Below are 18445 nucleotides of genomic sequence, written 5' to 3'. Positions count from 1 at the left end.
ACAACAGTCACTTCATCGATGAAGACAGAAGGAACACTCAAGGCCACTGCTAGCCATACAAGTGCTGAAGACATGTACTGATGTGTCCTGCAAACATGTGTTGTCAACAGGTCACAGGCAAACCATCTGTGACTCCACTAACCCCAACATGAAGATGACCTATTAGCTGCCCTTCATGGGAAGGAGGTCTGAGATACAGGGGGCAGGAACCGAGAATACAACTCATATTAATCATATTAGATTCTTTGAGGTCCTCAAAGCCCCATTCCCGCAAAACAAGTCAACGAGCAAAGTTCTCACTTCCACATTAGGTGATCCACAACTCTCACCCACACATCTACAGGTCACAGCAGAGTTAGGCTAATCTCCTGGCTTCCCTCACGAAGGAGGACAGGTGTGCGCGCCAGCAACTCATATTCCGGAATGTTCCCCAAAAGCCGCTCTAAATACTCTTCCCTGTCTGACACAGCTTCCCAGCAGCTGTTACTTCTTGCCATGATCATGCCCAGCCTGTGCTGACTCCTCGTACACCAACCTCATCTTCATAGAAGAGCCTCATCCCCCAGAAAGCAGCTGTTTCATCTGAGCTTTGGGCAGGTGGTTTTCAGTCTGTCCAAAAATGAGCTCTCATGCTGTGGCTCAGTCCGTGACCTGATGTGTGGCTCAGGGTGGGACTGGCCAGGATTCTGTCACCGAATGGTAAGGTGTCTGTCATGGGACACACACTGTCCTGCTCCTAACCCTTTTTTCTTAGCATACCTATCATTTTCCTTTCTTGCCACTTCATCCCTGGCTTAGCAGTAGAGGAGTGCCTGTCCAATCTCCAGTCTCCTGCAGTGCTTCTGATTCCCTAGAAAAAAGCCTAATTTTCCTGTGTCCATGGAACCTTCTGGAAGGAAAACCGTCCTAACCTCACCGTCTTAACCTCATCTCTGCGGCTCAGAAACCTCCTTCAGTGAGTCATTCTTCAGCTCAGTCGTGGCTCATGGCCACACAGCTTAGAGCATCATGGCAATAAGAGCCCAAAGAATTAATGACCCTGGCAGATGCAGCCCTGTCCAACCTGCCTGGGTCTCCAAAATGACTTTCTCCTGTGACGAAGTGACACGAGCAACGGTTGTCATGGAAACACCTAACATTAACCTTGTGTTGTTAAACTCCGCCATGCGTCCACATGTAATCGTATGGGTGGTTGTAGAGTCCCTCCAAACGATCCGTGGCCGTCTCTGGGCCGTCTCTCTCTCTCTCTCTCTCTCTCTGTCCTTTATTGCCTCCCTCTCCTGTGGTATCCGAGGCACAAACAAGCTCAAACAGATGTGGCAGCCGGTTAACGGCGAATATCCGGCCCAGCATGAGGCTGCTGTTCGGTGGCACGGCCCGACTGGAGAGCGGTTCTTTTCAGGAGCGCCGTTTGTTTGGACAATGCCAGCCACTCTCCTGTTTGCACCCTACCCCCACCCCACGGTTACGGACTGTAAAAAGCACCTGCACGAGGTCTCTGGAAAATAATGCGGAACAGACGACGCGAATAATCCTGCGCTCTGCCCGAATAATGACAGGCTGAAACCTGATCACTTTACCCCCTCCCCCCCAACCAGGCCCCCAGCAACTCAGCCTCATGGGGGATTAAGAACAGAGGCACATGCAGACAATGGTACCTTTAGTCAGGTTTAAACGTGAATTTAGGGACACCTGACATTCAGATGTGGTGAGTAGGTGGGTGGGGGCGGGGGCTCATGCTATCGCTTCGTTCTGCCAGCCGCTCCACCGGGTCCTCTCCCTAGCGAAGAGTTCACAGAAACCAGACTCCGAACCCTCGAAGCGGGTTCCACTCTAAGACTGAGATCTGGACTCCCTGTCGGTCTGTACGCAGTACGTCTCCACACGGCGGGAAAGGTCACGGGTGTAGAATATCACGCGTGTGTCCTGTACGTGCCATAAACCCACGGAAAAGCAGTGCTTACACCAGCAGCAGTAACAGGAATAACCAGGTAGAGATGTAAGGGGATTTCACCGGGCTGTTTGTCAGGCGTGAGGCTGCTGCCACCACTACTGCGGTAAAAAGAAAAAAAGCTGCATCCCAAATCAGCAGCTTCACACTCCTCTGCCGTGGAGCACGGTAAAGGTCGCGGTGTCATTCGGCAATAGAAGCCTTTTCGCTCGAGGGTCCTGGTGTGTGTTTGTGTGTGAACGTGTGTGTGTGTGTGTGTGTGTGTGTGTGAGCATGCTCAAAGCCCCGGTGACATCAACCCCCCCCCCCCCCCCCCCGGAAGAACGAGGGATAATATGAGGGTAAACGAGGGCTGCTGCTTTCAGCGTCATTAAGAGGCAATACATCAACAGCATATAGGTCATACTGAGGGGAGGCACAGGTTGGAGGGGGGCTGGCTACCATACTCTCCAGCACAGGAGTTACAGGCAATTAATCAGACCATTGCAAGGGCTATTAATAAACTTTCAACACAAACCACTTGGGGGGTAGGGGGCTTGTGTGGTTTTGAATGAAGAACAAACTCAATCAAGCACAAAGGGCAGAGCAGCCACCTAGGGGCGCTGTCCACATTATGGCTATTTAAAAGATTCATAATGAGATCCCCCCCATACGCACACGCACACACACACACACACCATCAGCCATGTGGGGGAAAGTAGCATGCAAAGGCAGGAGCCAAACCATTAGGCAAACTGGACACAAAATCAAGGGACACAATTATGGCAAATAACACAGCCATGATGAGCCCATTTCAGGGGAAAATCATCGACGTGGCGTCCCAGCTGGTGAGGACGCGGCGCGATTCCATGGCGGTGGAGCGGATGCAGCACGACGACACCCCCGGTGAGCATGGACAACAGGGATCCCGACATATTCCCAGGGATGGGAATTTGGTCACATGACATGGCGAGGCGGGACCCTGACGCAGTGCGGTGCGCGAGCCGGGCAACACGCGGCTCAGCCAAGCAGCTGCAGCTTTCATAAGTGAAGCGGCTTTGCCTGTTAGTTCAAAAGGCTCATTAAAAATTGAGCGCGGGTTATGAAAGGCATCTCTCTACATAGAGCTGGGAGGAGCGGGGGAGATGTGCGATCCAGCTGTGACGGGGTATATGAGGAAAACCCCATTTCCACCCCCAAAGGCCTTTTTGTGTCTCATAAAATGTGTCCAATTGAAGACGATAGCCTTTAGCTTAAAGGGCTAAAAGTGCTGTGTCACTCTGAGACAGACAGAGTGGAGCGAAAGTGCGAGGAATTATGGGCGAATCAGTTCCTTCTTTCCTTTTCAGTTTCTTTCTTTTAATAATCTGACATCCAAGGATGGTTGAAGATGCTGACTGGCATGCAGGAGGTCAGAAGAAAACAGCATAAGTGGAAAGAGAGATAAGGAAGCGGTGAAGGGGAGCTGGTCTGGGCGTGAGGCGTACAGATGGGGACCCGCAGGAATGCGCTGGGAGATTGAGAGGGTGACACGGGAGGCAGCAGCCGCACAGATCGCCCATGCGGGGGGGGGGGGGGGGTATTCGGTGGGGCTCGCTCACACATGTGAGCAGTACCCATTCGCGTCACTCCATCCTGCGTTGTCCCGTGCAAAGTGCATCGCAAATGGGATTAGAACCAACTTGCATTCCGGCACCCTGCTTCGACTCCCTGTCCGCCATTTCCCTGAGCTGGCATCTTCAGCGGCCGCTACCTGAGCCGCTGGTATTTATTCACTGGTGGCCATGATGCAGCCCTGTTCGATCGTGTCACCGGACTGGAAAACCCGCAGCTTTTAGAGAAAGACTAGGACGAGATAACGGTGAGCAGGAAAATCGCCCAGTGCTGCCACCTTCCTGGTACCAACAATCATTCCATGATTAGTACAATCACCCCTCCCCCCACCGCCAGTATCCTGCCACTCTTGGAATAAGGGGCCGCTGTCCGTTTTGTCTCTGCCTGATGTCTTCACCTTGCTGCTAAAGTCCTCAAGGTCAAGCCGAGATCGAGGCAGTCTGAGAACGCACATGGCAGCCAGACGTCACACATTCATGGTGAAGTGCGTCATACTGCGCCCCCCCCCCCCCCACCGCACTCCTGCATCTCTGACGGATTTTACAACGTGCTGGAAAGGGGGACGGGAATGCTTCGGCATCCGAGACGAGGGCTGTATGCTGAGCGGTAATGACGAGCGGCCCCGCTCCGGCGCAGCGCTGTCCCCCGCCGAGAGGTTAATGAATTCACAGTCCATTAAAAGAGACGCGGGCCACAGCCTCCCGCTGCCCCATCGCTGCCTTTTAACTGTTTCACGCCGGGTACTGATTTACATGCTGCCTGAAGGGGGCGTGTGCGGGGCTTGACATTACAGAAAAATGTTCTATAAATGAAGTACGTCGGAAGAACAGGCATGAGATCAGCTGTCAGGTGAAGCAGCAAATAGCGGGATGTCAAGTATAGACAGTGCATGGTGTGTGTAAACACTGCATGTAAATACTATGTTTAAATGCTGTGTGTAAAGGCTGTGTAAACACTGTGTGAGTGCTGTGTGTAAACACTATATCTGAACATGCATGCGTGAATGAACGCATGAATGCGTATGTGAATTCTCTGTATAGATTCTGTGTATGAATGCCTTGCATGAAGGCTGCTTTTTTGCTGCAAGCTTCGGAGCCACGTCCCAAAAGGGTTGCTAGATCGTTTAGCCTGCAAAGGCACAAACACCAGCCTGCAGCACAAAGTGCCTTCAAGCTTAAAGCCAGAACTGTCAGGTGGGAGACGTGAAGAGGCTGCCAGTTTTTCACCATGCGACAAGAGGCTCTCACTCTGGACTGCTTCATGATATAAATGAGCTGAACCACAGGAAGGGCACACACAGAGAACAGAGAGAGGACATATAAACACAAGACAAAGGGAGGACACACACAAGACACAGGGAGGACATATAAACAGACAGGACACAGGGAGGACATATAAACACACAGGACACTGGGAGGACATATAAACACACAGGACACAGGCAAGACACACAGAAAACCGAGAGAGGACATATAAACAAAAGACATATGGAGGACACACAAAGGACAAAGGGAGGACACACACAGAGAACAGAGAGAGGACACACACAGAGAACAGAGAGAGGACACACACAGAGAACAGAGAGAGGACCTATAAACACAGGACACAGGGAGGACACACACAGAGAACAGAGAGAGGACCTATAAACACAGGACACAGGGAGGACACACACAGAGAACAGAGGGAGGACATATAAACAAAGGACATATGGAGGACACACACACAGAACAGTGAGATGACATATAAACACAGGACACAGGGAGGACACATAGACACAGGACACAAAAAGGACAGACAGAACATGGGGAGGGCACACACAGAACACAGAAAAAGGATATATAAACACAGGACAAAAAGAGGACACATATACACGCAGGACACAGGGAGGGCACACACAGAGAACATAGAGAGGACATATAAACACAGGACACAGGGAGGACACACATAGAGAACAGAGAGAGGACATATAAACAACGGACATATGGAGGACACACACAGAGAACATAGAGAGGACATATAAACAAAGGACATATGGAGGACACACACAGAGAACATAGAGAGGACATATAAACACGGGACACAGGGAGGACACATAGACACAGGATACAAAAAGGACAGACAGAACATGGGGAGGACACACAGATGTGCACAGACAGGACAGACACAGAACACAAAGAGGACAAATAAACACACAGGACACAGAGAGAACATAAATGCACAGAACACAGGGAGGGCACATACACACAGGACACAGGGAAGACAGACACACAGAACACAGGGAAGACAGGCACACACAGAAGATAGAGAGGATACATATACACAGAACACAAGACACAGGACAGACACAAATGGAACAGGGACGACACGTACACACAGAACAAAATGAGAACACATACAAAACACAGGGGGAACACACAGAGAACACATGGAGGACACTTACACAGAACACAGGGAGAACACACATACAGAACAGAGGGAGGATACATACACACACAGAACACAGGGGTCACTTTCCTAAAGTACAGGGAACATGCACACACACAGAACATCGGGGAAACACAAACAGAACATGTGAAGGACCCTTACAAAATACAAAGAGAAGATACACGCACAGGACATGAGGAGGACACACATTATGTAATGTAGGATCTCCTGTTACATAAGGAAGACACACAGTAACAGAGGTCACAGAAATGACCCAGAGAATACAACCATCTCACTTTATAGAGAAAATAAATACTCAGCAGACAAAGCTGCGTGAATTTAATCCCCATTTGTGACATGAGCACTGCAGCTGTTACTGAGCACGCAGATAGCAGCCACTGTGTTCAGTGAGGACACTGATATTTAAAAGACGATACACACACCCACTGAGGACACATACACAAGGTTAAAAAAGGACACACACACCTACTGTGTTCAGAGAGGACACACAGTGTTAAATGAGGACACACACACCCGCTGTGTTCAGAAAGGACACACACCATGTTAAAATAGTGTTTTCAGAGAGGACACAGAGTGTTAAAAGAGAATACACACACATGCTAAGTTCAGAGAGGACGGACACAGGGTTAAAAAAGAACACACATTTGTAGCATTCAGAGAAGACACACAGACTGTGTTCAGAGAGAACACACACAAACATACATGCGCATCTTGTACAGAGGGGACACACACACACACTACACAGAGACTGAAGACTGAAGATACCCAGCAAGAGCTCACAGTGCAGGGGGAAAAAGAGAGAGAGGGAGACAGAGGGAAGGACGGGAGAGATGTCCCAAGAAGAGAGACTGATGGAGAAGGACACGAAGGGACTCATACAGCAACATTGCCAAGCCTGACTGGACACGGAGTCAATTACAGCACCGTTCCTGGGGAACAGCGTGCCAGAGTGCTGGGATGACATCCCAAAAAGGCAAGGTCTCTTTCTGCAGGATGCACCCCGGCTCAGCTGCACGGAGCTTACAAAAGAATCCACTCACCTCTCCAACATGTTTTAGCAACACCATAAATCATTCTGTGGTCAGAGGTGTGAGATAAACACCGCATCACAGAAACAAAACCAAAGTCAACCCAGCAAGTCCTCCTTATCGCTGTCAGAAATGTCCTGTTTGAGCGATGAGGACAAACACCCCCCCTTCCCCACCAGTTTGCTTCCTCACACAGATGCGCAGTGGGAATGCCAGGTGCTGACAACGAGAGTCCGCCTCGGAAATAACCGAGAATCGCGCCGTCCGGGTGACTGCCCGGGCTCTGCCTGCAGCGTAACGGCACCATCGGGGGAATTTGTCCAGGAAAACAGTCTCCAAGTGACACAAACACCCAATGTTCTTCTCATCCAGCAGGCAGAACGCTCTGAATACACAGATCAACTGCCAATTTCACACTGATACCCACAATTTACAAAAACACTGCAGAAACGACTATAAACATTTGTTACTCGCAAGGCGGTAATTAGCACTTGTAACACATTGCTGGCGGCATTTCTTAGAGCCAGAATCAAATAGCTGGAGTTTGAATAACTTACCCAAAATCATCCTCTCCGTTCTGCTTCTCCTTTGTGTCCTCACTCCTATTTGTGGTCCGACGCTTCAGCCGAGTAGTTCTTGGTGCTCCTTCTCCTCCTCAAGGCTCTGGATGGCTCTGGAACCCCGATGTTCCTGTCCGTAACACGGAGGGTTGAAAAGAGGTCCTGAGCCACAATCTTCTCCCACCCCCTCCTCGGCCTCCTGTCCAGGTGAGATCCCTGTCCGTGGCCGGAGACAGTTTGTTGCGCTCCTGAGATGGAACAGGGCGTTCGGGGGGGGGGGGGGGTTGCTGAAAAGGTAGAGTGCTGAGGAAAGTTCTAGGGGAGCTGCAACTGCAAGTGGTCTCCAGGTAATGCAAGAAGTAAGAAAATTCATATCAGGAAAACCATGATTTAGGGACAGAATTCCCACCACACCGGCCACGTTTCTTCAGTGAGAACGTTTGCAAAGTGTAAAGGCTGGAATGCCTCAGAAATATTGCCAAGCTGCTGCCTGCCTTGCTCCCCCCTCTCTCTCTCCACTGTTTCTTGTTTTCTAGGGTTGGGTATAACCTAAAGGCACCTTACATGCCTGCACTCTGATTGGTGGAGATCCCGGCCAATGAGGTAGCCCAGCGCTGCATGTTTTTCTGCAGAGATAAAGTCATGAACCAAACAGGACCGGAGCAATAATGTCACCAGCCATTCCAGTCTCCCTTTCCCCTCTCCATTGTCCCTCTGTGTCTCTCCTTCCATTTTTCAGCTTCATAAGCACGACGTGCTGGTTTTTTAAGCTTTGCTGGCCATGTGACCTCAGGACCCCCCCCCCCCCTCCCAGCTGCTTACGAACTTGGGCTCATTAAGTGGCCGTTAGGTCCAGTCACCAGCAGCGCTGCCCACTCACCTCCCCGCTCCGCCACCTTGCTGCAGCGGGCGAGCGAGTGAGCGAGCGAGGCAATGAGGAGAAAGCAAGGGGAGAGGGGAGGAAAACAGGAGATGGGATGGGAGGCGACAGAGCAGAGGAAGCCGAAAGAGGGGGAGATTAAATCCGAGCTGACAGAGAGATGAAGGGGGTCAGGGAGACGAGAGAGACGGATGAGCGGCTCTGCCCCCAAAGACACCGCACTCATATCACATTTGATAACGCGGCGCAGTATCAAGCAGCAGGTTGTGCAGTCTGCACAACCCCCAACCCCCAGCCCCCACTTAAGTGAACGAGCTGCAGAAAATCACAGTTGTGAACGGAAGAAGCAGACACCCTCCTTGAGGAGCGAGACGAAAAAACGGGCGCTTCGTGAAGCTGTCGGAAAATTAAATCCCACCTCCCACCACAAAACTGCCGCAAATTCCACACTGGGGGGGACCAGAATCATCCCTTTCTTTTATTTCTCCTTCGTTTCATCCCTGTCGCTCTCTCCCCCCCCCCCACCCCCTGCCTTTCAGCTGCTCCCCCTCCCCTCCTCCCCCCCGATTCAGGTTTTTGCAGCATGAGTCAATGAGCAGTGCAGGGAATATTAAAGAGCTGGCTCTGCTGTGCCCTCTCACACCTGCACAATCCCAGGCACTGGCTGAACACGACACATGCAGGCACATGAGGGCATATGCATAGCACAGGCGCTCTCGCAGAACCCTAAAGTACATTCCGGAAGCTGCGTTATTCATGCAAACCGTCTTCCCTGTGCATTTTGAACATGCATTGTAATAGTAAGATATACGTTAATGTTCTGGAATGAATGCACTGATCTGTTTGGTTCTGTGACATTCCAGAACACACTTCCCAGGCTATCTACAATTATAGATAAAGGAATGAGATGCTGACAGCATCCACTTGATGTTTCAAACCTCACGGTACATGAGGATTTTGCAGAGTCCTAGCTGTTTGGCAGATATTTGACAAACGACACTGTCATTGTCCCAAAGTGGAGGAAGGTGCATCTCCATAATTCCATCACTGCAGGGCAATGTTTCCCAGTCCCGTCCTCAGGGACCAACAGACAGTTCACAGGAGCAAAAATGTGGACTGTCTGGCAGGGAGCTCAGAGGAAGCAAAAATATGGACCGAGTGTGGGTCCTTGAGGACCAGATTGGGGAACACTGCTCGAGGGTTTGGTGACCAAGTGCAGCAGAGTGGTATCAGAGACATCTGTGTCCAGCACCGTGCCCCCCCCCCCCCCCCTGCCCCCAGCAGCAGGCACGGGGGGCGAGGGGTGGGGGGGGGTTGGGTTTCTTCATTAGCTGTGCAGGTATCAATAATTCACGAGCAGGTCGTGTTGTGCTCAATGAAGCAGGCGCTAATGGCCTGTCCTGGCCGGCAGGTCCAGGGCCCAGCAGGACTTTAATGGATGTCATGATGAGAGGGTGAAATCGGACCAGGGGGGATCTTCTGTCACATCAGGGGACTGTAGTGAAGAGTTTAGCAGGGGCCCTTGCCTTGGTGCGACAGCAAAGGGGTGGAGTCTAGGGGGGGCGGGGTGGGGGATCGATGTGAACGGGGAAGCGGTGGGAAAGCAGACAAGGTCAATAGGGAAATAAGACGACCAGAGAGAAGACAAAACAGAAACAAAGACAGGAAGAATAGGGCAGCCTGGTGGCCTGGAAGGGGTGAAGGGTAATCCGTCACCTATGGGACAGGAGAAAGCCCCCACCTGGCTGCCCCTACCAGGAACCAGTGCCTCTTATACAGAGACCTCTGCAGTCTCAGTCTGTACAGCCACACAGAGTCCGACGTGAAGCAGCTGCTTTTTTTGGGTTGCGGCTTCAGTATTGATTCTCACTGCAGTTTATCCAGCTGCAGAGACATAGGAACAGGTGGGGTATCCCCCCCCCCCCTGGTGTTTATGTTGGATATATTCATTACCTCCAATACACAGACCTTTCAGTTTAGATTATTAAGTTGTACCTCCCCAATATCAAACTCTCCTATCCCATTGTCCAGCAGGGCCACGAAACTGAGTCAGATTTTCTGGGAGCCCTACGAGCTGAAGCTTCTCTCGGTGAAGACGTTTGGGACAGCACTCGCACCCTTGTGCACTGTGTAGTAAGCATGATGGTCCCCTTCAGCATGGGAGAGTGGGTCACTCAGGTGCACCACAGGGTTTAATACGCTGCGTTATTCACGGAATCCATCTGACCACAGGCAACTTTGGGGTCTACAAGCAGCATGTGGTTTTGTGCAAAACACCGGGTCACCAGCGCACAACACTCTGGGAGCATCTCAGCACCTCAAACCTGAATCTGCAGGCTAGAACGCTGTACATTCTGCTCCCGAGATGCCTGAGGCAGTGCCCTCACAAAGAGAGATACAGGCCATAAAGCATATAGCACTTTTACTATCAAAACTACAGGCATTATGTGGCTTTTGGCAGATTCCTGTCTCTGTAGATTTGTATCCGCTCTTATCCTGTGTAGAGCTGTTGGCTCAAGGCACTGAAATGCTATTTTTAAGTTACAGATCTGCCTCGTGGACTATTTCAGGTCCTAATGACTGTATGCCGCGGTATGTTATCTGTTTTCTGAGAAACACAGTTGTCCACTTTTTAAAATTTACTGCAGGGGCTCCGACACAGTGAGTGTCCATCAGGGACTCCCTTCATTATGAAATATTAATCCAGCCGATTCAGGTTATATTGATCAAGCAGGGAGTCCAGACTCCGCCCCTGGTTATCACACAGCCGATAGTTTCGGCAGGTAACAACCGAATGCAAGGCAAGCTGCCTCTCAGATCACATGAAGGAGTTTAAACACAGTAATTCACGCGACGCCGGCGAGAGGAGCCACCGGTGGCGATCAGTCAATTTTAATCACGGTTAATAAGTCTGACATCACCAGCTGTGTCAGTATCCAAAGCCCATAAATGTGTGGAGCAGAAGCTTCGTAAACAGTGAATATCTCCGGCACCACAGGAATACCTCAACAGCGGGGGTTTGCAAATTCTGAAGCAAAAGGGACAGCAACCGACAATTTAATCTGAAGTCATTACATAAAGTACGTCTAACTGAGGCTGCAGAACTCACCAAAGGGGCAATGGTTATTAAACCCCTAATTTGCATGAATAAGCTGGCCTATTTTGGAAGAATCAGCAATTTTATTAGTTAATTTCCTTTTTATGGCAAGTCCTCATTTTGAAAACCCAGCAGGTAATGCTGGAATACTAGTTTAAGGTCATTTAATTCACTTGCAGTGTTAATTGGCTAGCTTTTGCCATTTCGTAATTAAATATTTACATTTTCAGCTGATAAAGGCATAATTAAAGTACTGAATGACCTATAATTGTGTGCAGCACAGGGCCACAATGGAAAATGGGATGATGACGCATGTTAAATGAACAAAAAGAGCAAAAGTTATTGGTGTCACACTGGAGGTAAACAGAGAAATGATCCAGTCATGGCCAGTTGGCACGCGGGTGGGAGGACAGGTGCTTCTGGCTAACCTGTGTAATCTGATTCCCCCGTCCACAGCAGCTGGGCTGCACAGGCTGGGTATGATTGTTTATCATAACCTCTGAGTCAGAAGTGAGGTGGGAGGGGGGGGCGCCATCCTTCTCCACCCCAGGGCTGACATGCGTTTCTTTGCGATGTGGTCGCAATGCCAGTGCAAGAGAGCGAGAGAGAGTGCTACCTGAATGGGGGCTCCTCCCTCTAGTGGCAGACTAGTGTATGGTGCGTCACGGCCGCAGAGACGGACATGAGGCTGCGGGAGAGCGCCGCAGCGCCAGCGCAGGGGACACAGGGAACGCAGGCACATGATTGGCTGGAGCGCAGGCATAGGCGGCCTAAACTAACGGGATCCAGCAAGAGGTGGTCACCACAGCAGGGGAGAGACGCTCCTCACCACATTCACGCTTGTGTCTGAAGGTCCCATGAAAGGCACTGGATAGCAGTGAAACACAACGGCGAGCAGCTGTCCAGCTGCCGGAAGGTTACCTCTGGAAAAACACACAAGCTGCCTGGAGTCTCTTTTTTACACAATATCAGTTTATACACACGCAGGCAGTCTGACTGCGCAGTCAGTCAGTCCTCAGGCGCAGGTTAATCCATCAGCCGCGATTCCAAAAATAAGCCCAAAACTCACTCGACAGCAGAATCCTAAATGGCCGCAAGCTCCTCGATAGAGCTACCCCCCACCTCACCTGTCCGGTGCTTCGCAGTTGGCATGCTCAGAGTTTCCTGAGGAAAGGCTCACCATGAGCACGGCTTCGGGTTCGAGAATGTGCCATCCACATCAAGGTTTTTCACTTTGGGTTGCCAGCCAAAAAGGATAGAGGTCAAACGCCACCATAGATGTCACAGGCCAGAATGAAAGGTACCAGTCACATCGCTTACTGCTTTTCTCCTTCTCTTTGCTCCTCCTCTTTCTCCTTCCATCTTATTTCAGAAAATGACGACGTCGCCACTCTTGTCTGAAGCCAAGCCTTATTTTTGGCCCTGGAGTGGTCTCCATGGAGACGGCCGCCATCAGGCCCGTCTTGCGGGTGTCCTCTATGTCTTACTTTCAGGGCCAAGGCTTCTGACACCATGCTGGAGAATTTGGATGCTGCCGGTTAAGGGCAAAGGTCATAGGGGTGGGGGGGACACAAAGTTGGTCTTCCAGTGGAATTTTGTCTATATATACACCAGACGGAGGATGGGTCCGTCACTTGAAATCCCCAGTGTCCTGCACCAGTGGGACTAACATAGCAAAAGCTTAACCACCAGTTATATGAAACTTCCCGTATCTGAACGGGGTCCAGGCTCATAAACAAGTAGTAAACCAGCAATGTGGGAGACACCGTACATGTGTACCTCGTGCCCAAGCAGCGATCGCAGAGTGTAGAATATCGCTGTTGACTGTCACTCCCTCACACATCTTCACCAGTTTCACAAGGGGGTGTCATGACACACCCTACTGGAGCCTGCAAACCACAGGCCCCTTGGGCATGCCCCGGTTCACAGGCGTTAGGTTCAGATCCCAAGTGGTCCAGTACCGAAGTAGTAAATCTACACTATCGATTGTTCTGATGAACAGTAACATGTTCTGCATGTTTATTGACCGGTACAACGTAGACCACAGTTATTAACACTGGAAGACTGAGCATTATTTGCATTGCCTGCTTCATTAGTTCTCCAAACTGGTGTCTTTCATATTTCTATAAAATACATGTTTTCTTGCTGAAGCAGCCCAGGCTTCAGCAGGCAGAGTAGTAAGTCTACAGCTTGCTGGATAGTCTGGCTTATGCCCTAGACTGTTAGCTGCCATGTTACACTCTCTGGGGAGATCAGATCACACACACGGGCATCTTAATCTCATTCCTCACAATCTCTCCTTTTTTTATCACCTCTATAGTCCTTCCTGTCCTCCAGCATGCCTGGCCTTTGTCTTTCCAGGCCACAACGGAAATCATCAAAAGCCCATATGAGTAATCAGATGGTTAACAAAAGATAACAACGTTAGCAAAGTCTCCTGCAGAAGCTGAATCTGACGTCACGTGCCGCATCAATTGTATGACACATTTTGTTATTAATTATAATTATATTGACTCTCTACAATTGATTTCTAATTTGCAAATAAATTAGATCCATGAAAGAATGATATTTTAAATAAATTTTCCTCAAGTGAAAGGCTGCAATGGGTGTACAGATAACTTCTGCGGAACAAAGGTAAACACTAATTTTATTTGACAGAATTATTAGAAGAAGTGAAAGATCTCTCATAACATCCTGTGTTTTATTTACGGCTATGTACTCTTGTACCCCCTCACCCATAAACACAGCCCCCCCCACATGTCAGTAAAACACACAGCAGAGCTTCAGAGGTTGAATGTTTCGTAAATGTTGCAGAGACTCTACCAGTGTTTCCCAAGCTGGTCCTCGGTGGCCCACAGTCGGCCCGTATTTTTGTTCCCTCCCAGCTCCCTACCAGACAGTCCACATTTTTGCTCCCTCCCAGCTCCCTACCAGACATTCCACATTTTTGCTCCCTCCCAGCTCCCTACCAGACAGTCCACATTTTTGCTCCCTCCCAGCTCCCTACCAGACAGTCCACATTTTTGCTCCCTCCCAGCTCCCTACCAGACAGTCCACATTTTTGCTCCCTCCCAGCTCCCTACCAGACATTGCACATTTTTGCTCCCTTCCAGCTCCCTACCAGACATTCCACATTTTTGCTCCTCCAAGCTCTGTGCCAGACAGTCCGCATTTTTTGCTGCCTCCCAGCTCCCTACCAGACAGTCTACATTTTTGCTCCTCCAAGCTCCCTACCAGACAGTCCGCATTTTTGCTCCTCCGAGCTCCCTGCCAGAAAGTCCATATTTTTGCACCCTCCCAGCTCCCTCCAAAAACGTGGACTGTTTATGTGTCCCCGAAGACTGGATTAAGAAACACTGCTCTACACCACAGAATGTCCTTCCTGACAACTAACTATCATTACTCATGTCTCAAGCCAATCAAAATTTGCTCATAAAAGATCATAAAATGCAGCATTACATATTTTAGCATGGAAGTATACACAAACACAAAACTAGTCAGCAAATTGTAAATATCAGTAGAGTTATTTCCTAGATATGAATATTATGTATTTATATAATTACAAAATCACATATTTAAAGATTACAAAATAAAAGTCCTTCTTGGAGTGTCTTTAAACAAGTCCTGAAGAGTGTCAAGTGGGACACTGGGATACTTCATCACACTCTCCTCCAGTACTTCCCATAAAAATTCAGCAACGCTTGAATCCGGTGACTGGGGAGGCCTTGGAAGGCACCTTATTTGAAACTACTGTTAAATTTGTTTAATAGTGAGGTCAGCTTGGAATATGGTAACATTATGAAGAGGGATCAGTGTATACACTTAGTTTGACCCTGTTTCTGTAAAAAGGTCCCAAGTACCATAACTGTTATATGCTCATGCAGAACCATCACTGGACCTAATGACCTCAAAAGATGGCTGCCCATACCAACAGACCCTATGGGCTGAAGGCACCATTTCTCCAAACTTAACCCCATAAGGATGAAGGAGAAATGGGATAGATTTTTTTCATTGCTTAGGGGCCCAGGATATGTGCTTCTTACAACAGGTTACACATGTTGGTCCATTGGCATTGGACTGAAATGGCATAAATGCCAGCTTTGTGTAGCTTGTGAGCTACAGTTCTGTGAAGGATGAGTGACAGAGGACGTTATTGCTGTAATTGTGAGCAATGCGGCTGAGACTCCGGCAGTGACTCTTTGACCTCTTTGGATCTCTGTCAATAGCTTCATGTTGCTTTGAAGGTGCTGATCATCAAACCTCTTTATCAGCTGACATCCCGGTAACCAGCAGTCAACCTAGTAAGACTGACTTTTGCAAAAGTCCAGTTTTATGTGTTGTGTCTGATATTCTGTCCTCCCCTGTGTAAATATGTTATTCATATTCAAAAAATAATTATGCTAATATGTTATATTAACATATTTGCAAAGATATGGATTCAAAGGGAATGGAAACAGTCCCTTTTTAATGTCCCTTGATCATCATTCCAAAAATGCTGAACATGTGCCCCATTATTGAATGTGAGAAAATCGAATATTTGGTGTCAGTCCTGAAGAGTATGCGTGACATTTCACATTAGCAGACAAGGAGGAAACGTGGTAAAAAAAGACCCATTTTGTTAGTTAAAAATTACATGAATTAAAACTGAGGTGATTTAAAATGTTCTTGCAGGAAACAATTAGTAAGGCAATAGATTCTGCAACACACTCCTGTCCTGTTACACCTGGGAATTCCCTAATGCATGATACCTGAATGCCAACTTAAAACTCTGTGCTTGAATGCAATGCAGTAATGTTAGAACACAGATGACAAGAGAAATACATAATTGGCTTACAGAACTGTACACAAACCAGGCTGATTACGACTTAGCTGTCTTCACCTCTAAGCATATAAAACCATTACTGAGAAAATGGCGGACGGAACAGGAAAAACTCACAAGTAATATAAAACATGAAAAAGTTAGATATGCTTTCGCCCTACCTGAGGTCCACATTGACAACTCTCTCTGTTTTCTGTCAGACAGTATCCAACAGTAAGTATTCCCAGAGAGAAAGGCGATGCCACTGCAATGCCTTGAGTGCAGCTGGAATGAAGATGGAGACTATACAGACCCTGGTGATCCCAGTCCTGGAAGTTAACTTGGAGGGCAACACACAGACCCGAACAGACGCAGACATGCGGAGTATCAACGCACACACCCACACAAACATACTGGGGGCGGGCGGGACAGACACATGTCCAGAGAGGGCTTAAACACTGGGGTCTTCCTCCTCTCTCTCCTTAACTCTCACCCACCAGGAAAAATAAGTAAGTGTGAAAGATTGCGGTAGTTAATTCTGCTTCCTCAGATGAGGAACTTAATATGTGAAGACAACTGCATGGGGGGAGGTGGGGGTTGAAATGTGGGAAGGATAAGAAAGGGTGATGGGCGACATGGAGAAGACCGTCGCTGCTGCTGAATGTGTCTGAGATCTGTAACTGTGATAGATGGTCTGAAGTTCCAGCACCGGCTCTTCAGATGAGGGGCAGATGATCCGAAATCAAGAGGGGGGGGAACCTCACTGACTGGCAGACGCCCCCCCCCCCCCCCCCTCAGACTCTGCTAATGACCTGTGAATGGCACAGCCTGCAAGGGTGGCCCCCAGATGACGCTAAACAGAACCGCAGGAAGCAGACTCTCAAGCGGTCAACCGTACACCATTTTGGGGGAGGGGGGTGACTCTAAACAAGCAAAAAATGAATTAATTGGTTTATAGACTGAAAGGTTATTAGACACTTGGGGAAAAGAATTATCAAAACCTGTACCGGTACAGCATTAATACTTCTAGAGTAGCTTTCAGCTTGCGGTCATAGCTATCCGGATCCTGTGTGTGCTGAGGATCATGACGAAATCATGCCCTGGCTTATTGATGGGCTTCCATAAATGATTCAGCCATATCAAGGAGTAAATATGATGTGATGTGTTTTCGGCTAAAGTGTCCTGTAAGCAACAGGATAATAAAAATTTAAACAGGAAAGCACTAAGCGTGGAGTAAGAGTGAGGCTGAAGGAGAGCCACAGGCAAGCGTGTGGATGCTGGGCTGAGGATCAGCAGGCTCTGCCGGCGGTCTGCTCCGTGGGCCTGCTGTCTGGGCTGTCAGCCGTCCACTACAGCATGCTACTGTCCATCCCGTAACTCCCATTGAGCTACACCAGGAAGCAAGCCTTGCTGGGAGCCTTCCCATCCCAAATCTGATGCACTGAAATATTCAGCATTGACTTGATTGAGCAGATAAACGCAGTTAAACTGATTCCCTCTGAGACGGGACTGCATTCATGATTTAATAAAGGCCATTTATTAAAGTATTTAATTCTTCATAAATATACTTTTTTTAGACTCTTGGATCCTGAGTTGAAGTTTCCTATAGGACTTTGGAAGCACACTTAAGTAGTGCAGAGCTTTACAGAGAATAGGCAAGAATTCAGTGTCGTCGTCCCCCCCCCCCCCCCCCCGACACCTATACCTACACACACACAAGGAAGTTTCAGGTTTTTCCACACTTTGGCCACATTTTGGTCCTCAAACGTGATCTATGCAAATCCGCAAACCCAGACACACACAGATACACACACACGCACACAGACACACACAGATACACACACGCACGCAGACACACACAGATACACACACGCACGCAGACACACACAGATACACACACGCACACAGACACACACAGATACACACACGCACACAGACACACACATAGACACACACGCACACAGACACACATAGATACACACACACACAGATACGCACACAGACACACACACGCACACAGACACACACAGATACACACACACGCACACAGACACACACAGATACACACACGCACGCAGACACACACAGATACA

General features: G+C 49.0%; 1 protein-coding gene across 7 annotated transcripts in view; it reads right to left on the bottom strand.

Annotated features, from left to right (window-relative positions):
• The window catches only part of LOC111854936 (zinc finger protein 385A-like), a 55177-nt gene extending 38350 nt beyond the window's left edge, over positions 1 to 16827 (bottom strand). Inside the window, exons 1-3 of one of the 7 annotated variants that reach the window (XM_023833465.2) lie at positions 12682 to 12921; positions 12384 to 12477; positions 7575 to 7707 (exon numbers count right to left, since the gene is read on the bottom strand). In XM_023833465.2, the coding sequence (XP_023689233.1) occupies positions 7575 to 7584 (10 nt within the window). In that variant the 5' untranslated portion in view covers positions 7585 to 7707; positions 12384 to 12477; positions 12682 to 12921. Of the gene's footprint in view, positions 1 to 7574; positions 8356 to 12170; positions 12333 to 12383; positions 12478 to 12681; positions 12925 to 16534 lie in introns of those variants that run through there. The other 6 variants (XM_023833475.2, XM_023833455.2, XM_023833485.2 and 3 more) reach the window with 6 other exon arrangements.
• Positions 16828 to 18445: the final 1618 nt, after the last annotated feature.

Source organism: Paramormyrops kingsleyae, chromosome 8 (assembly GCF_048594095.1).
Source record: "Paramormyrops kingsleyae isolate MSU_618 chromosome 8, PKINGS_0.4, whole genome shotgun sequence".
NCBI lineage: Eukaryota > Metazoa > Chordata > Actinopteri > Osteoglossiformes > Mormyridae > Paramormyrops > Paramormyrops kingsleyae.
Note: the sequence above shows the minus strand (reverse complement) of the source record. Positions and strands in the feature narration are given on the sequence as shown.